The sequence below is a fragment of the Alosa alosa genome, chromosome 7 (genome assembly GCF_017589495.1).
Source record: "Alosa alosa isolate M-15738 ecotype Scorff River chromosome 7, AALO_Geno_1.1, whole genome shotgun sequence".
Taxonomy (NCBI): Eukaryota; Metazoa; Chordata; class Actinopteri; order Clupeiformes; family Clupeidae; genus Alosa; species Alosa alosa.
The window spans coordinates 3,495,446-3,512,668 of NC_063195.1; the positions used below are offsets into that span (position 1 = coordinate 3,495,446).

The 17,223-nt window shown below is 43.0% G+C and overlaps 1 protein-coding gene across 4 annotated transcripts in view; it reads right to left on the reverse strand.

Annotated features, from left to right (window-relative positions):
• LOC125297304 (zinc finger protein 391-like) overlaps positions 1-9,948 on the reverse strand; it is a 43,878-nt gene extending 33,930 nt beyond the window's left edge. For 3 of the 4 annotated variants that reach the window (XM_048247588.1, XM_048247591.1, XM_048247590.1), the window contains exons 1-7: positions 9,710-9,948; positions 8,987-9,070; positions 8,467-8,646; positions 6,702-6,769; positions 6,483-6,534; positions 5,312-5,561; positions 1,436-1,528 (exon numbers count right to left, since the gene is read on the reverse strand). In XM_048247588.1, coding sequence (XP_048103545.1) covers positions 1,436-1,528; positions 5,312-5,561; positions 6,483-6,534; positions 6,702-6,769; positions 8,467-8,646; positions 8,987-9,058 — 715 coding nt within the window. In that variant the 5' untranslated portion in view covers positions 9,059-9,070; positions 9,710-9,948. The remainder of the gene's footprint in view (positions 1-1,435; positions 1,529-5,311; positions 5,562-6,482; positions 6,535-6,701; positions 6,770-8,466; positions 8,647-8,986; positions 9,071-9,709) is intronic. The other variant, XM_048247589.1, reaches the window with a different exon arrangement.
• Positions 9,949-17,223: the final 7,275 nt, after the last annotated feature.

A 17,223-nucleotide genomic window follows, 5' to 3' on the forward strand; every position in this document is an offset into this window, starting at 1 on the left:
GTGATATGACATGGTCCCATTGCGTTCAACCCAGTATGCATCACATCAAGTCAGATCTGCGATCTGCATCAAATCGAATAAGCCATACCTCCATGACTCTACCTCTGATTGGCTCTGACCCAGAGACCCAACCCTATTTTATGTCTGATTGGCTATGATCCAGAGACCTGACCAGGGTAGGAATTTCACGGCGGCCACGACGGCCATGGCCGTCGTAGCCCCTTGCGTTGGCCGTGAGGCCCCTTTGAAAATCAGAGGTTTACAGGCCACGGTGGCCTTGGTGCCCCCTTCTTTCAATATTCTGCTTTGCGTCCTACTTGTAGCAATTTTATTTAGCCTGTGGCCTGTCAAAAATAATCTTAGCATTCACAGCGTAAATTTATTTAGTCTTTTACGCAGTGGAGAAAGTGACAGCTAAAGAAAGAAATTGCGTCCAAATTCACCCATTCTCAGTTGAACTACTCGCGAAGTAGCCTATTCATCACAAGTATCACATGAAAGAGCTTTTTTCTCAGCTTTTAAACAATGTTAGCCGATAATTGCTGTGTTGAACGGTTCGCGAGAAAAGTAAATAATATAATTAAATTTAATCATACATTCTACTGAAGGTTTTAAGGTCCCATGATCTCCCTACCCATTCATCTCGGTGGAATACTTTCTGAACCCTTCTTTTTAAAACATGACAAACCATATATCAGAATAAACAGGAGACCTTACCGAACACAAAGGTGTAAAGCAGTCCCCTGTACAGTTAGCCGTTCCAGAGTAATCCAGTTTTGAATTTGCAGTAAAGTTCGACATACATGGATGTCTCCAATTTTGGGCTTTAAGTTTTACAATGCGTTTAAATTGTTCCACATGATTTCATAACGGGCCAAATACAAAATAAATGTTACAAATATCGCCTAGATATTGGTAAATCAGAGTACAGCTGACTAAGAATTTGTGAAAGTAGCCTTAATGATCACAAAATGCTAAGCATGCATCTAGGCTATTTGAGTTTCTTAAAGCTGAGCTGTGATTAAATTGTTGAATACATGATTTCATAAAAGGCCAAATATAAAATAAATGTTATATATAGCCTAGATAGTCAGATGATTTACAGTTCTATGTAATATGTCATGTTTTCATTTAATGTTTTTGTAATGTTTCATACAGTGATGCAGGTCTACTGCAGTGAATAGGCTAAACTTTGATCATTTTTATAGCCTACTACTGTATAGTTAACTTTGGACTTGGTGCCCTGACATGTGGCCTTTGTGCCCCCCACCAAATATGCCCAACTGAAGGCCAAGTGGCCTTGCCCCCAGAATGGTGAAATTCCAAGCCTGGACCTGACCCTACTGTATGTGTGTGTATGTGTGTGTGTGTGTGTGTGTCTGTGTGTGTGTGTGTGTGTGTGTGTGTGTGTGTGTTCCTCCCCATAACTCCTTACCATACTGGCTGCACTCCTCATTTCCATGAACAGCATTCTCTTCTTTAATCCCAGACACTGGATCTTCCAGATGGGCCTGACCGTCAGACGAGACTGAGAAAGAGAGGGAGAGAGAGGGAGGGAGAGGGAGAGAGAGAGAGCACGATTATGGCCAAAATGATAATCACGATTATTTTGATCAATATTGAGATCACGATTATTAATTAATTTTAGTGAGAAAAATATTTTTTCCCTAAACATATTGGACTCGCTATCTGGCTCACCCAAATTCTTCCCCTCACATTTACTCCCCTAAATTACTGCAAATATAGATTTGACTGCGACTTCCAAACAAATGTTTTGTGTGTGCTACTTTGTTAATATTTGGGAAAACGTTAACAGCCCATCGGGAATCCTCCCAACGCTCCCCATTAGCCACTTAAGCTCTGCTTCTTGTTCATGAGTTTACTGTAATCGTTAGTCCAGGGGTGTCCAAACTTTTTGACTGAAGGGCCACATTGGGTTTTGAAAATTGGCCAGCGGGCCACACACAAATAATAATAATAATAATAATAATAATAATAATAATAATAAACGTTTTGTATTATTTAAATGACAAAATAATTTTGTTGTAGAAAAATAATGTCTTAAGAAATACTGTTAATTTGATGCTGTTTAATTCATTTATAAATGGTGCACTGTCACTTTAAGACTCTTTGCCAGCTCCACTCAAATAGCCTATGGCTAGTGCTGTGCCTATGGCTGTGCCCTCTCACAGTTTAAAATTGGTCAGTGGGAACTACTGTTGCCATCGCCCTCTCTCCCACGCTCAAATGCGTCCCCAATTAAATGGACTAGCATAACGTAGTTAGATCTGCTGCAATGGAGATACTATGTATCTCTATGTGACAAGCTGTTTTGACATTGACATTGTAAACGTTCTCTAAGAAGAGTGTAAAGCAGTTTGTAGTAGCCTAAAGTTAACCACAACGTCGTCTATCGCTGGAAAAAAATAGCGAGCGGCCTATGGTAAACTAATAAATGCTCGGCGGGCCGGATTAAAGTGCACTTTTGGCCGCAGTTTGGACACCCCTGGTTTAGTCCTTCGTTGATATGTAAAACACTGACGTGTAGGCTACATTTTCATTATTGTTCACTCGTTTTGAGTAGACTGTGTCTTGAAACGCATATGCATTGTAGGTTGCACATGAAGCTTATAAAATACATGAATAAAATTCACGGATCCCGTCGTTAGCTCAACTCTTATTACAGTAGGCTATAGGCTATCGGAGGAAGCAAACAAGGACTAAAAGTTAACGTGATAAAAAAGGCATGTGTGGTTTACGTCATGTGATGTGTTTCATGGTATGAGTTGAGAGCCCTGCTTTGCTTATATTTTTGGTTAACTTAACTTGCCTGAAATCAGAAATATTTTCGAACAATGGATGATCCGCTTCGAGGGACAAGCTCTTGGCCTTCTGCTGTGCCACACATTTGATTTTTGATCGTCGTTTATTGTATAGTCTAACTAGCCTACTAATAGTTAACATAATGTCACTAGTCCACAGTGCATCAGGCTGAACAGTGCAGGGAACAGCTGTCATTGGTAAGCTGCATGCAGGCACATGGTCAGACAAGTTTAAGGAGCGCTTGATTTGTTTTGTAGCGGAGCGTTCTATGGGTTGCCAGGTTGGTTCTATGGGTAGAGCACGCATTTGAAATATCGCTCGATCACGCAAATTTGATCGTGGGAAGCCAAAATCATGATCGTGATTAAAATTTGATTAATTGTGCAGCCCTAAGAGAGAGAGAGAGAGTGAGTGAGTAATTGTGTCTCTGTTCCTCCCCACAACTCCTTACCGTACTGACTGCACTCCTCATATCCATGTGTTTTTGTGTGTGTGTGTGTGTGTGTGTGTGTGTTCCTCCCCACAACTCCTTACCATACTGACTGCACTCCTCATATCCATGTGTTTTGTGTGTGTGTGTGTGTGTGTGTGTTCCTCCCCACAACTCCTTACTGTACTGACTGCACTCCTCATATCCATGTGTTTGTGTGTGTGTTTGTGTGTGTTCCTCCCCACAGCTCCTTACCGTACTGACTGCACTCCTCATATCCATGTGTTTTGTGTGTGTGTGTGTGTGTGTGTGTTCCTCCCCACAACTCCTTACCGTACTGACTGCACTCCTCATATCCATGTGTTTGTGTGTGTGTGTGTTCCTCCCCACAACTCCTTACCGTACTGACTGCACTCCTCATATCCATGTGTTTGTGTGTGTGTGTGTGTGTGTGTTCCTCCCCACAACTCCTTACCTGCACTGACTGCACTCCTCATATCCATGTGTTTTTGTGTGTGTGTGTGTGTGTGTGTTCCTCCCCACAGCTCCCACCGCACTGACTGCACTCCTCCTCATATCCATGTGTTTGTGTGTGTGTGTGTGTGTTCCTCCCCACAACTCCCACTGCACTGACTGCACTCCTCATATCCATGTGTTTGTGTGTGTGTGTGTGTGTGTGTGTGTGTGTTCCTCCCCACAACTCCTTACCGTACTGACTGCACTCCTCATATCCATGTGTTTGTGTGTGTGTGTGTGTGTGTGTGTGTTCCTCCCCACAACTCCTTACCGTACTGACTGCACTCCTCATATCCATGTGTTTTGTGTGTGTGTGTGTGTGTGTGTGTGTTCCTCCCCACTCCCCACCAGACTGACTGCACTCCTCATATCCATGTGTTTTGTGTGTGTGTGTGTGTGTGTGTTCCTCCCCACAACTCCTTACCGTACTGACTGCACTCCTCATATCCATGTGTGTGTCTGTGTGTGTGTGTGTTCCTCCCCACAACTCCTTACCGTACTGGCTGCACTCCTCATATCCATGTGTGTCTGTGTGTGTGTGTGTGTGTGTGTGTGTGTGTGTGTGTGTGTGTGTGTGTGTGTGTTCCTTCCCACAACTCCTTACTGTACTGACTGCACTCCTCATATCCATGTGTTTGTGTGTGTGTTTGTGTGTGTGTGTTCCTCCCCACAACTCCTTACCGTACTGACTGCACTCCTCATATCCATGTGTTTGTGTGTGTGTGTGTGTGTGTGTGTGTGTGTTCCTCCCCACAACTCCTTACTGTACTGACTGCACTCCTCATATCCATGTGTTTTGTGTGTGTGTGTGTTCCTCCCCACAACTCCTTACCGTACTGACTGCACTCCTCATATCCATGTGTTTGTGTGTGTGTGTGTGTGTGTGTGTGTGTGTGTGTGTGTGTGTGTGTGTGTGTTCCTCCCCACAACTCCTTACCGTACTGACTGCACTCCTCATATCCATGTGTTTTGTGTGTGTGTGTGTGTGTGTGTGTGTGTTCCTCCCCACAACCCCACTGCACTGACTGCACTCCTCATATCCATGTGTGTGTGTGTGTGTGTGTTGTTCCCCACAACTCCCCACCGCACTGACTGCACTCCTCATATCCATGTGTTTGTTGTGTGTGTGTGTGTGTGTTCCTCCCCACAACTCCTTACCGTACTGGCTGCACTCCTCATATCCATGTGTGTGTCTGTGTGTGTGTGTGTGTGTGTGTGTGTGTGTGTGTGTGTGTGTTCCTCCCCACAACTCCTTACTGTACTGACTGCACTCCTCATATCCATGTGTGTGTGTGTGTGTGTGTGTTCCTCCCCACAACTCCTTACCGTACTGACTGCACTCCTCATATCCCATGTGTGTGTGTGTGTGTGTGTGTTCCTCCCCACAACTCCTTACCGTACTGACTGCACTCCTCATATCCATGTGTTTGTGTGTGTGTGTGTGTGTGTGTTCCTCCCCACAACTCCTTACCGTACTGGCTGCACTCCTCATATCCATGTGTGTGTCTGTGTGTGTGTGTGTTCCTCCCCACAACTCCTTACCATACTGACTGCACTCCTCATATCCATGAACAGCATTCTCTTCTTTAATCCTAGACACTGGAGCGTCCAGATGACTTTGAGACGAGACCATCAGATTTTGACCACCAGGCGAGACCAGCGGAATCTGACCGGCAGGCGACATCAGCGGAATCTGACCGGCAGGCGACGTCATCTGTTCTGACCAGTCCAGCGGCTCATCAGCTGCCGTCAGCTGGTCTGATCGGAGAGGAGAGCTGGGACTCTTGATTTGCTGCAAAACACAATAACAGATGTTAGTGTGAAAATGAGTAGGGTGTGTGTGTATGTTTGTATATACTGTAAGCAAGGAATCCTGATTTGTTACAAAAAAACACAACAGACGTAAGAATATACGTCTTTCACATCTAGTCAAATTATGCCCGGAGCTTCTGTCACTCGTATGATAACCGCGGACTGACAGAAAAAGAAAGAGTATTGCTATATTTATATTTTTATAGTCAGATTTGAATATAAATTGGCCAATTTGTTAAGGCTATAATGGATTTTTGCAACTTCAATAAAAACACAGCAGGGACTGGATAACACACTGTCTAGCATTGAATATTGTAGGCCAAATGTCAGATTTGAATATATCGGGGCCAAAAGCTGTTGTAGCCTACTTCCTGTTTAATAAAGATCTCTAGATCTGTGATTTACGCCTATCTGCTCTGCTGTTTACCAAACACAAAATCTGGTAGTTGTGTTTCCTGAATCCTTACATTCAGACATCCAAAAGTAATTTAATTAAAAAGCACCCATATAATTGCTGTTGTTTCTGGAAGTATTTTTCATGCAAGCATCACACATTTGGAAGAGCCAGATCAAGTTAAGATGAACACTTACTGAATAATTACAATGTTTCTATGTACAATAGTTTACTCAGCATGGTTGCATGTGTGTGTGCGCATGTTCATCTTACCTTGATCATGCCCTCCCAAGTGTGTGTGTGTGTGTGTGTGCGCGCGCGTGTTCATCTTATCTGATCAGGCTCTCCCAAATGCCAAATGTGTGTATGTTTGTGTGTGTATATCTTACCTTGATCAGGCTCTCCCAAATGTGTGTGTATGTATGTGTGTGTGTGTATATCTTACCTTGATCTGGATTTCCCCAACATGTGTGTATGTATGTGTGTGTGTGTGTGTGTATATCTTACCTTGATCTGGATTTCCCCAACATGTGGCTTCTCATTCACATCCTGATCACTGCTGGGGGGGGGGGGGGTGTGTTAATGATGTTGACTATTAATGTTGAATGCCTTTTATACTTGAATAGATTTAGATTTGTGCAATGTAGCCATGCCCTCTGTTTGCTGTGAGTGTGTGTGAGTAAGAGTGAGAGAGAGAGAGAGAGAGTGTGTGTGTGTGCTGAGTACCTATTTCTTTGTTGACCTTGCAGCTGTTGACACAGGTCCCTTAGCTCAGTCTTCAGCAAAACCACAGTCTACACACACACAATTAACTACATTAATCACACCTACACATGAATTATACAAATATACCTAAATATATCACACACACAAAAAACTATTATATTGTATCTTATTACAGTAATTTGGCAGACACTTGACTTACAGCAACAGAATAACATGAGTTCCAGAGCTCCAGCAACAGAATAACATTTGAGTTCCAGAGCTCCAGCAATAGAATAACATTTGCGTTCCAGAGCTACAGCAATTAGGCATATTCGATCTACGTAATAATCAGATAATAACGTTCGCAGCGGCCATTTTGTTGATATAGAAAATGCATAGGTGGGTCTATTTAATGCAGCTGTCAATTGACAAGCGCGATAGCGCCGGTATGATCGCTGTAGGCTGTTTATTTATTTGTACAAAATTTAACGTGATGGTAGGCCCATGTTGTGCAATAGTACAGGCCGTTCTAACAACAGCAGAGCCCTAAAGTCACCCAGTGTCAGAAACATACCTGTCAACTTTTTTCCAGCCGTCTTCCTGTTTTAATATTTCCCCGTAACATATCCCATATTTTATTACTCTCATAACATTAGCCCCATCGGACTTGGCCGTCTCTGTGCTGTTGTCCTTTAACCCCCGCCCTTCCAGCGAAAAGATGTTTTTAAAGCATCGTTTTGCCTGAAGGCGACCTTAGAGTGATCAGAACAGTGTGGGAGAGAGCACGATTTGACGCCAATCTTTCAAGCAAAGACCTAGCTTCACACCTCGTTTAGTTAGTGCAGCAGTTTTGTAGTAGGCCTACGAATTCTTGCTCTCAGCAGAGGGAAAGCAACAGAAAGACGAATGTTGAAATTTCCCTGTATTTTGGGTGAGTAACCCAGACAATCTCCTTTATTTTCGTTGCTCAATGTTGAAAGCTATGGTCAGAAAACGAGAAGAGAATGAGACTACTGAGAAGTAGTCAGCGCAGGAGAGACTTGTGGCTACATAGGATAAACAGCATAGGCTAAACTTACAGCCAACTCCTCACATCCATCGCCATTATTATATTTGTATTAATACTATATTATATTGTCCTCTGTGGGCTTAAGTTAAATAAGTTTTAGACAGTGCAGACAGCTGCCCCTATGCAATGTGGAGACATCAGCAGTAGCCTGATGTAGTCGCCTACCTTAGATTACCTTTGGACATTTTGCATTTGCATAGATAGCATTGCTAGGTAGGCAATGTTAGCCAACGTTTACAGTAGCCTATAGGCTAATATATTTATTCATGATGCGCCCTTAATTCTCAGCTCAAACTCAGCAGAGAAAGATATCAGTAGATAATTCTATTTGTATAGTGTTTTGTTCACTTGGATTTTGGAAATGTTACAGAGAAATATGTTAGCCCTTTCTGTCTCCAGACCACAGGCTATAGTTGCATCATAGATCCTCTTGTAGAAGTTATCAGACAAAAAGCTGTAGGCTGTGCTACATCTACGCGCTACAGGCGATTGTCACATAGAATAGCCTATAGAACTGGAATGTCACATCAACAATATGGCGGCGGTGTTTGCGAATAAGCCCAATAGAACATTTGAGTTCCAGAGCTAAAGCAATAGAATAACATTTGAGTTCCAGAGGGAAGAGGAGAGGAAGGAGGTAGAGGAGAGAGGAGAGAATTCTGCCAGTAGAAAATGTGCTACGACTAACTGATCACTCACTCACTCACACACACACACCTGGTTGGCCTCTGTCAGTGAGTTGTGTTTCTGCTCCAGGTGTTTCTGCAGTTCATCGATCTTCAGCTTCAGCTCCTTGTTTGACTCCACCTGCTCTGTTAGGCTCCGCCAAGTCTCCGCCTCCTTCTCTTCCAGATGACGAATCAACATACAGAGCTCCTGGTTCCGACCCACTTCATGCTGATGAAGGCAGAAACACATCAAGCATGTTAGATCACTCACGCAGGCAGGCAGGCAGGGAGGCACGCAGGCAGGGAGGGAGGAACAGTTCATCAGAGTTGTAGGTTATTCCACGAAGGCGAAGACAAAGAAACTGCAAACTTATTTCACAAAAATACAAATTCTACCTGTAATACTTCCTTCCATTTTCGTGTGCGTGTCTTTACCTGTAATGCTTGTGTGATGATGATGATGATGATGATGGTGGTGTGGGCGTGTCTTTACCTGTAATGCTTGTATGATGATGATCATGATGATGATGATGATGATGATGGTGTGTATATGTGTGTGTGTGTCTTACCTGTAACACTTGTGTGATGATTTGGGTGGCCCTCTCCAGGTCGATGCAGGCTTGCTTGTGACTCATGTCCATATGCTGACTAGCCTCATTCATCCACACACACACATACACAATTATTATACAACAAACAAACCTCCAAAACATAACTACACCATAATAAATAAATTCCGACATAACTGCCAAAAAACACGCATATTCTGTGCGGCTGTGCCATGCCATCTCCTGCCTGCCATGTTCAACCTGCAAATTACTCGTCAGGAAACCTGCCTGAACAGCTGCGGTCAGAACTGATCCGTGACACAGTTTTCAAGACGGCAAATAACCTGGGAGAACCCAGACGAACCTGCTACCAATTATGATTTGACAAGCGGTCTCGTGTTAGCAAAACTAGACTGGAAGTTAACATGCCCCGAAAATCGAAGACTAACGGTGGTGGCTAAAGAATATTTATATATATTTTCGTCTAGCGTGACACCGGTGGTGTAGAATCCAGAGTCCCCTTGTAAAAAAAGATAGAAAACCGTGCGGGGGGCGAAAACCTGTAGCTGTATATATAGGTAGGCCTACTGGGGGACGACAGCGTCTGCTGCGGCCTCATACACCTTGTATACAGTAGCCTAGTGTTCAGTGATGTCGGATGTTTTATTATTGTCACTACTAGGCAGGACCCCCTTGATAGAATTTCCTCCAAACAATATAGCCAAGCCGGAGCGCGACTCCTACCTTATCCGTGCCAACTCTTCGTAGCCTCCCGGACCCGGTGTGGTTTGACGGCGACAAAAAGCTTCAGGCGCAAGGTCGAACCCTTCTGCAAGTCGTATCCCAGTTGAGATTAGCCGGTGACTTGTGACTAGAACAAATAGAGACTACAGCACCTCAGTGACAAAACAGACAAGTGTTAGCAAGCCATTCACAACAAACCACAACCAGAGAATGTCTAACAACCCTGATTGAACATTCTTCTTTGCTTTAATTGGCGGATTACAACTGTTTGGTGCATACCGCCACCTACTGTACAGGAGTGTGTAAGGGACTTAACAGACTGTTATAGCTAAAGTTTATAATAAGGAGGACAGGGGGGAAAGAAAGAAAGATAAATAAATAGGGATTTGATCCTATAGCTGTGTATTCCTTCTTCCTTAAAGGATGCTCTCCATCCCATTTCAGTCTCTTTTCTCTCCATTGCAGCCTGTGTCTTGTGTATTTGTTGCAATTAAATAAAATATGATCTACATCTTCTATAGCTTGACATTCAGTACATGAACCCTTACTCTTCCCTATTAACCTTAGCGTGCCATTAAGACCTGTGTGACCCAGTCCCACGCCGTACTGTCCTCTCCGACGAATTGAGCAGGCTCGCGATTTTTGTTGCGGTCATTCCTAACTGCACATGTTGTACAGGCTGTAATCGTCTCGGCAGGGATATCCTGCCTGGGCCGGCCTCGTGTGATACAAGGGGTCTCTAGGGCCGCTACGGCCTCGTCTTGTACCGATCTGGCTGCCATCTTGCCGTCAACCAACAGCGTTTATTGATCTAAAGCTAAATCATGATCATGGTAGGCGCATTTAATTTGTCGTAACCAGAGCACCACCCACATACATCTCATTAACAATGCAGCTCATTTGCATGTTGTGAACTTGAAAATGAAAATCGAGAAATGGAAAATAAATCGCAAGCAGGTGTCAGTTTTCATTTTATTTATCATTTTGGCAAACATTGTGCGCATTGTCAGGAAAAGGCAAAGTCAAAGTGAAGTTTGCATTTTCATTGTTGGCAGTAATATACCAGGATGGTAATGAAAATGAAATGACAAATAGACGTTTTCAATTTATTTTTATTTTTGTCACAAATGTATCGTGTTTATCAGGAAAATTAAAAGCCAAATGTATATATTTCATTTTATTTTTAAATTTGGCAGGATAATTGCACTGACACTTTGAAAATTAAATGGCAAAACGAGTTTTTCATTTTAATTTCACTGTTTTCATTTTAATTTTATTAATGGCAGGAAAACCCCCCCATAGCATTGTACTCTACCTTCAATTCATTTTGCCATTTCAGTAGAACTTCTGATTTAATTTTAGATTTAGCTTCTCCCTTCCCCATTGGAATATTCATTCCTGTATGTTCTTTTCCCAGCATTCCCTTAGGAATTTTGTCAGCAACTTCACTTGATTGAAAATTTGTTTTCTTTTTATATGGCGGTTGGCGACCAGCTTTTTGGTGCATTACCGCCACCTTGACTGGAGTGTGGATCAAAAGGTCAACCTACACTTTCTTAAATTCTTTTTAATAACCCCATTACATTAAAAAAGAAAACAAACAAAAAAAAAGAAAACAAATTTCACCAGATTCTCTTTGCAGTATATCATGTAAATTTAATATCATCTGGATTTCACCAAGTTGAGAGATCAATCTTTGTCTGGCTTGATGGTACTTAGGACAATACATAATTGCATACTCTATTGACTATTGCATTATTCACACATTCCATCAACATGCTTTTTCATGGTAAGCAATGGTCTATTTAATCCTGTATATCCTAGCCTCATTCTAGACACCAGAAATTGTTTAATTGAAACTCCACCAGAAATTATTTTATTTGTATGATATGATTTCCTGTATTCTGGTGCATTTTGGGGATGGCCAATACTAAATTCAATCAGATTCATAGTGTAGCTACTGCTGGTGTCAATAAAACCTGGTCCAGATTCATAGTGTAGCTACTGCTGGTGTCAATAAAACCTGGTCCAGATTCATAGTGTAGCTACTGCTGGTGTCAATAAAACCTGGTCCAGATTCATAGTGTAGCTACTGCTGGTGTCAATAAAACCTGGTCCAGATTCATAGTGTAGCTACTGCTGGTGTCAATAAAACCTGGTCCAGATTCATAGTGTAGCTACTGCTGGTGTCAATAAAACCTGGTCCAGATTCATAGTGTAGCTACTGCTGGTGTCAATAAAACCTGGTCCAGATTCATAGTGTAGCTACTGCTGGTGTCAATAAAACCTGGTCCAGATTCATAGTGTAGCTACTGCTGGTGTCAATAAAACCTGGTCCAGATTCATAGTGTAGCTACTGCTGGTGTCAATAAAACCTGGTCCAGATTCATAGTGTAGCTACTGCTGGTGTCAATAAAACCTGGTCCACGCTTCATACTGATGTCATGACTCTTTATTTTCTTTGCTCGTTATGAGCACCGTGAAAACTGGCAGACAACATACAAAACACATACCATGCATTAATATTAAGCAAGAAGACATACAAAACACATACCATGCATTAATATTAAGCAAGAAGACATACAAAACACATACCATGCATTAATATTAAGCAAGAAGACATACAAAACACATACCATGCATTAATATTAAGCAAGAAGACATACAAAACACATACCATGCATTAATATTAAGCAAGAAGACATACAAAACACATACCATGCATTAATATTAAGCAAGAAGACATACAAAACACATACCATGCATTAATATTAAGCAAGAAGACATACAAAAATGTATAAAGAAAATACAATAAATTCAAGCAATTACCGTGTACGCCTTGTACCAGCGGTAGAATCTCTGGAGCGTTGCAAACGCAGTGCACGCAAACTCATTTCAGAAGTCCTTTCCCTGACCTTTACGCTTCCAGGTCATATAAGTTCATTCAAGGTCACATGACATGCACGGCTCATGAAATACAACCAAACGATAAATTAAACAAAAACACATGTGTGGATTGAAAATTGTCTGTGTGCTTCAATTTTAGCAACAGAAGAAAATTCCAATATGGCCGCCATTCTCAAATCCTTTGAAATAAAAGTCAGAACTTTTTCCTTACTTTTTCAATTTATGAAGGGGAAAACATTATTGTGTTACTACAGGGAAAGTAAAGTTAGAACATTATTAAATCAGACATTTATCAGACCTTAGAACGCTATATTTCTACCTTATTAGTAATGTAGAAGACAGCACTTCATAACAACAGAGTGAACAACACAATACACAGAATGTCAGAGTGAAAACCAAGCCACGAGGTCGAGACAATTGTTCGTAGACCTGGAGATTTGGATGGCTACATTCACATTACGAATCTTAATGCTCAATTCGGATTTTTTGCTCAGATCCGATTTTTTGTTTGGCTCTCAACATTACCTTTTTTATATATATATATATATATATATTTTTTTTTTTTGCCTTTTTTTGCTTTTTTATGCCTTTAATGTGATAGGACAGTGGAGAACGACAGGAAGCGAGTGGGAGAGAGAGAGTCGGGGTGGGATCCGGAAAGGACGGTGCAGGTGCCCCAGCCAGTCGCGCCACGGCTGGGGCCCACATTGCCTTTTAACCCTTAAAGGTGTAGGTTTTTGAACATTCTAAGTTGAATTCAATGAACCCAGATATTCTTTAGAACGTTCATTTCCCAACATTCGTAGCATGTAAATTCATGTATCATTCATGTAGCATGTATATTCTACTCCGTTAAGGGTTAAAATGGCAGGCCTGAGCACTTGCGGTCCATGGCATAGATATACATAATAAAGGCTAGATGTCTTACGGCGGAGTCTCTAACGGCATCACCAGCGGCCATCTTGTCACAGGTAAGCTATCTGGTGGGCTCTGTGGTACCTGATGTAAGGTATATCTCTTTTTCTACTAAAGTCAGAACAATGCCCCCAGAATATAACAATGACACCTTCAGGTCAATGTCACCTGTCATTACAGTGCGCCATTGAAACACAATGCTATGAGTTAGCGAGCTGACTGTGGCAACATGGGCGCGAGGTGCGGACGTCGACCTCCATTGGCCAGCAGCGCGGACGAGACATCTAGCCTTTATTATATGAGCGAACCCTTCTTTTTCTGTGAGCTTTTATGGGGGTTGTTGCTAACATCACAAACATAGCCTAGGTCAAGAGAGAGGCTAAGAGGCTTTGTGATATCCTTATCTCTGTTAAAGAAGCCCTATGCAAGTCTGGTTATTCCTTCGCTGTTTCTGGGTTTTCGCCTGATTTGGGCTCATATTTTTCACGACATAGCTCCCCCTGCAGCTTCGGTAGCAAGTGACTGCTATGCTAAACCCCCACTAGCTAGCGAGCTAGCCATCAAGAAACCAAGCTAAACACATACAGGGCTCACAATAAAACGGTCGAGCAAACACATTGTTCAAGAGACTATCAAACCACATTACAAAAACGAAGTTCACCCAAGGGTAGGCTACTTACAATTTCAACAGCAACAAAGCCAAGTCGGAGTCCGTTTTGCAGTCTTCTTAAAAACTACAATCTGACTAGATTTTCGAGGCCTTCCGCTGAGTAACATCCGGATTTCTTCGGTCCGGGACCAGAAAGTTGCATATTCGGTTTTTCTGCAGAGAAGCACTAGGGGGAGACGAAGCACCCACCAAACGACCCAAAAAGTTTTGTAGAACCATCAGAACGACTCTCAACCTGCATAATTAAGGTAATTTTTGCTAAAATTGTTGCATAGGGCTTCTTTAATATGAACCTCACGGGATCTGATCTGAAAATGTACTCAAGTAAAAGTAAAAAGTAGTTCATTTAAAATGTACTTTAAGTAAAAGTTACTTAGTTTGTTTTTTGGGGGGGGGGGGTACCAGAACAACCAGTTTTACCAGAGACTTTCTAATGAGGAGACACAGCACTCAAAAAATCCTCCATAGTAATGCATGGGGTTAGTTTGTAACGCCAATATGGCAGTTGTCTACACATATCACTACCCTTCCTTCATCGTGCCAATCATCTGTTGTGATCTCGCCGCTGGAGCAAGACTGGTGTCGCGAAGCCTTACGCACACGCATTTCTGCCGAAATAGATGCCCGATAAGTGCCCAAAAAGAGTTGCAATATGGCCGCCGAGTGGAGGTACTTGCCTAAAAGGACTTTGGTCCTCCTAGCTCGAGTTGCTGCAGCCAGCAGCTAAGGCAGCCATGTTCATGCTCCCAGTGTGTAGCGCTGTAGCTGCAGCAACTCGAGCTAGGTAAAACCGATTGTTTCAGTTTTGTTCATACCGACAGTACTCGGTGACGTTGAGAAATGGAGATCTATGTGAAAAATCACCGGAGTTCTCCTTTAAAGGGGTGGTTCAGGATTTTGGACATAGGACCTCATTTCCAAGTAAGCAAGTGTGATATTTATCAGTGGAGACCATTTTCAACACGTTTCATCCAGTCGTTCTAATTGCAGAGTGGGTAAGACTGTTTTTAGTGGCAGGCTAGCACATACCGTTGACTTCCGCTAGCCTAGCACCTGCGAACTCTGCAATTAGAAGGACTGGATGAAACGTGTTGAAAACGGTCTCCACTGATAAATATCACACTTGCTTACTTGGAAATGAGGTCCTATGTCCAAAATCCTGAACCACCCCTTTAAGTTTGAGCAGTAGTTGATTTTCAAAGTTAGTTGCACTCATCCTTGGTCGCTTTGCAGTGAACAGTAATCCAGCACAACTGAAAAGCCCCTCACAGGCAGCTGAGGCAGGCAGGCCAATGTTGAGTTGCAGAGAGTTTTTTTATATTTGGAAACGAGCAGAAGGTTCAGCAGATTAAAGGGCGTCGAACTGGGGGGGAAAGTGGGAAATATAGGGCCCCAATGGAGGAGAGGGCCCTTGAAAATTGGAATACGGGGGGCACAACATTTTCACCAGGCATTAGTAATAACTCAGGGAATCCACACATAAAAAATCCAAACAACTCCATAAGTAGAGTCATGTGTAATGAAGTGGAATAACACAGGGGAAAAGTATTGAACACGCTAAGAAAAAGCACTAAGGCAAGGAAAGGGAAGGAAAGAGCTGGAATCTGTAAGTAGTTAGAGAGTAGTTATCCTTTCTATCTGTGCAAATTAATATAAGCTTGGTTAGTAGCCTACATATTGATGGGCTATAAAAAGGTTTTTCATTACCAAGGTGTCACACAAGAAACATTTCATGATGGATAAAAGCAAAAAGCTCTCCCAAGACCTTTGCAACCTTATTGCCCAAGGCTACTCAAGGCCTGTGCTGCTGAACTGGGGGAGCCACTGAAGCACATCTTCAATTTGAGCCTACGCCTTGGACAAGTTCCAACACTGTGGAAGACATCATGTCTCACCCCTGTCCCTAAGAAGCCACACCCTAGTGAGCTTAATGACTACAGACCTGTCGCTCTTACATCACATGTGATGAAGACAATGGAGCGATTTGTCTTAGGCATGCTCAGACCCCAGGTACGCCATGCACTAGACCCGTTAACAGTTTGCTTACCAGGAGAAAGTGGGCGTGGACAATGCCATCACTTATCTTCTACACAGGACACATTCCCACCTGGACAAGGGGAAAAGTGCTGTGAGAATCATGTTCTTTGATTTCTCAAGTACTTTTAACACCATCCAGCCCCTCAGATTGGGAGACAAGCTCTTGCAGATGGGTGTGGACGCTCACCTGGTAACCTGGATTACAGATTACCTGACCGAGCGACCACAGTTCGTCAGACTGAATAACTGTCTCTCTGACACTGTGATCTGCAGCACCGGAGCGCCACAGGGAACTGTGCTCTCTCCTGTCCTGTTCACCCTGTACACATCTGACTTCTGCTACAACACCGAGTCATGCCACATGCAGAAGTTTTCTGATGATACTGCAATTGTGGGGTGTATCAGGAACGGGCAGGAGGAGGAGTACAGGAGCCTGGTGGAGGACTTTGTGCAATGGTGCAAACTCAATCATCTTCAACTTAACACTTCAAAGACCAAGGAGATGGTGGTGGATTTCCGCAGGTCTAAGCCCACTCTGCTACCAGTCCACATTGATGGGGTCAATGTGGAGGTGGTTAGCACCTACAAGTATCTGGGTCTCCACCTGGACAATAAACTGGACTGGTCAGCCAACACTGACGCACTCTACAAGAAAGGGCAGAGCAGGCTGTACTTCCTGAGGAGGCTGCGGTCCTTCAATGTGTGCAGTAAGCTCGTCAGGATGTTCTACCAGTCTGTTGTTGCCAGCGTCCTCTTCTATGCAGTAGTATGCTGGGGAGGAAGCACAAGGAAGAAGGATGTGGGGCGAATTGACAGGCTGGTAAGGAAAGCTGGCTCTGTAGTTGGAGCTGAACTGGAGTGCATCACTTCACTATCTGACAAAAGGACCCTGAACAAACTGATCAACATCTTGGACAATGAGTGTCACCCACTCCACAGCACTATTGTTAAGCAGAAGAGCCTGATCAGCTGGAGACTTCGCTCA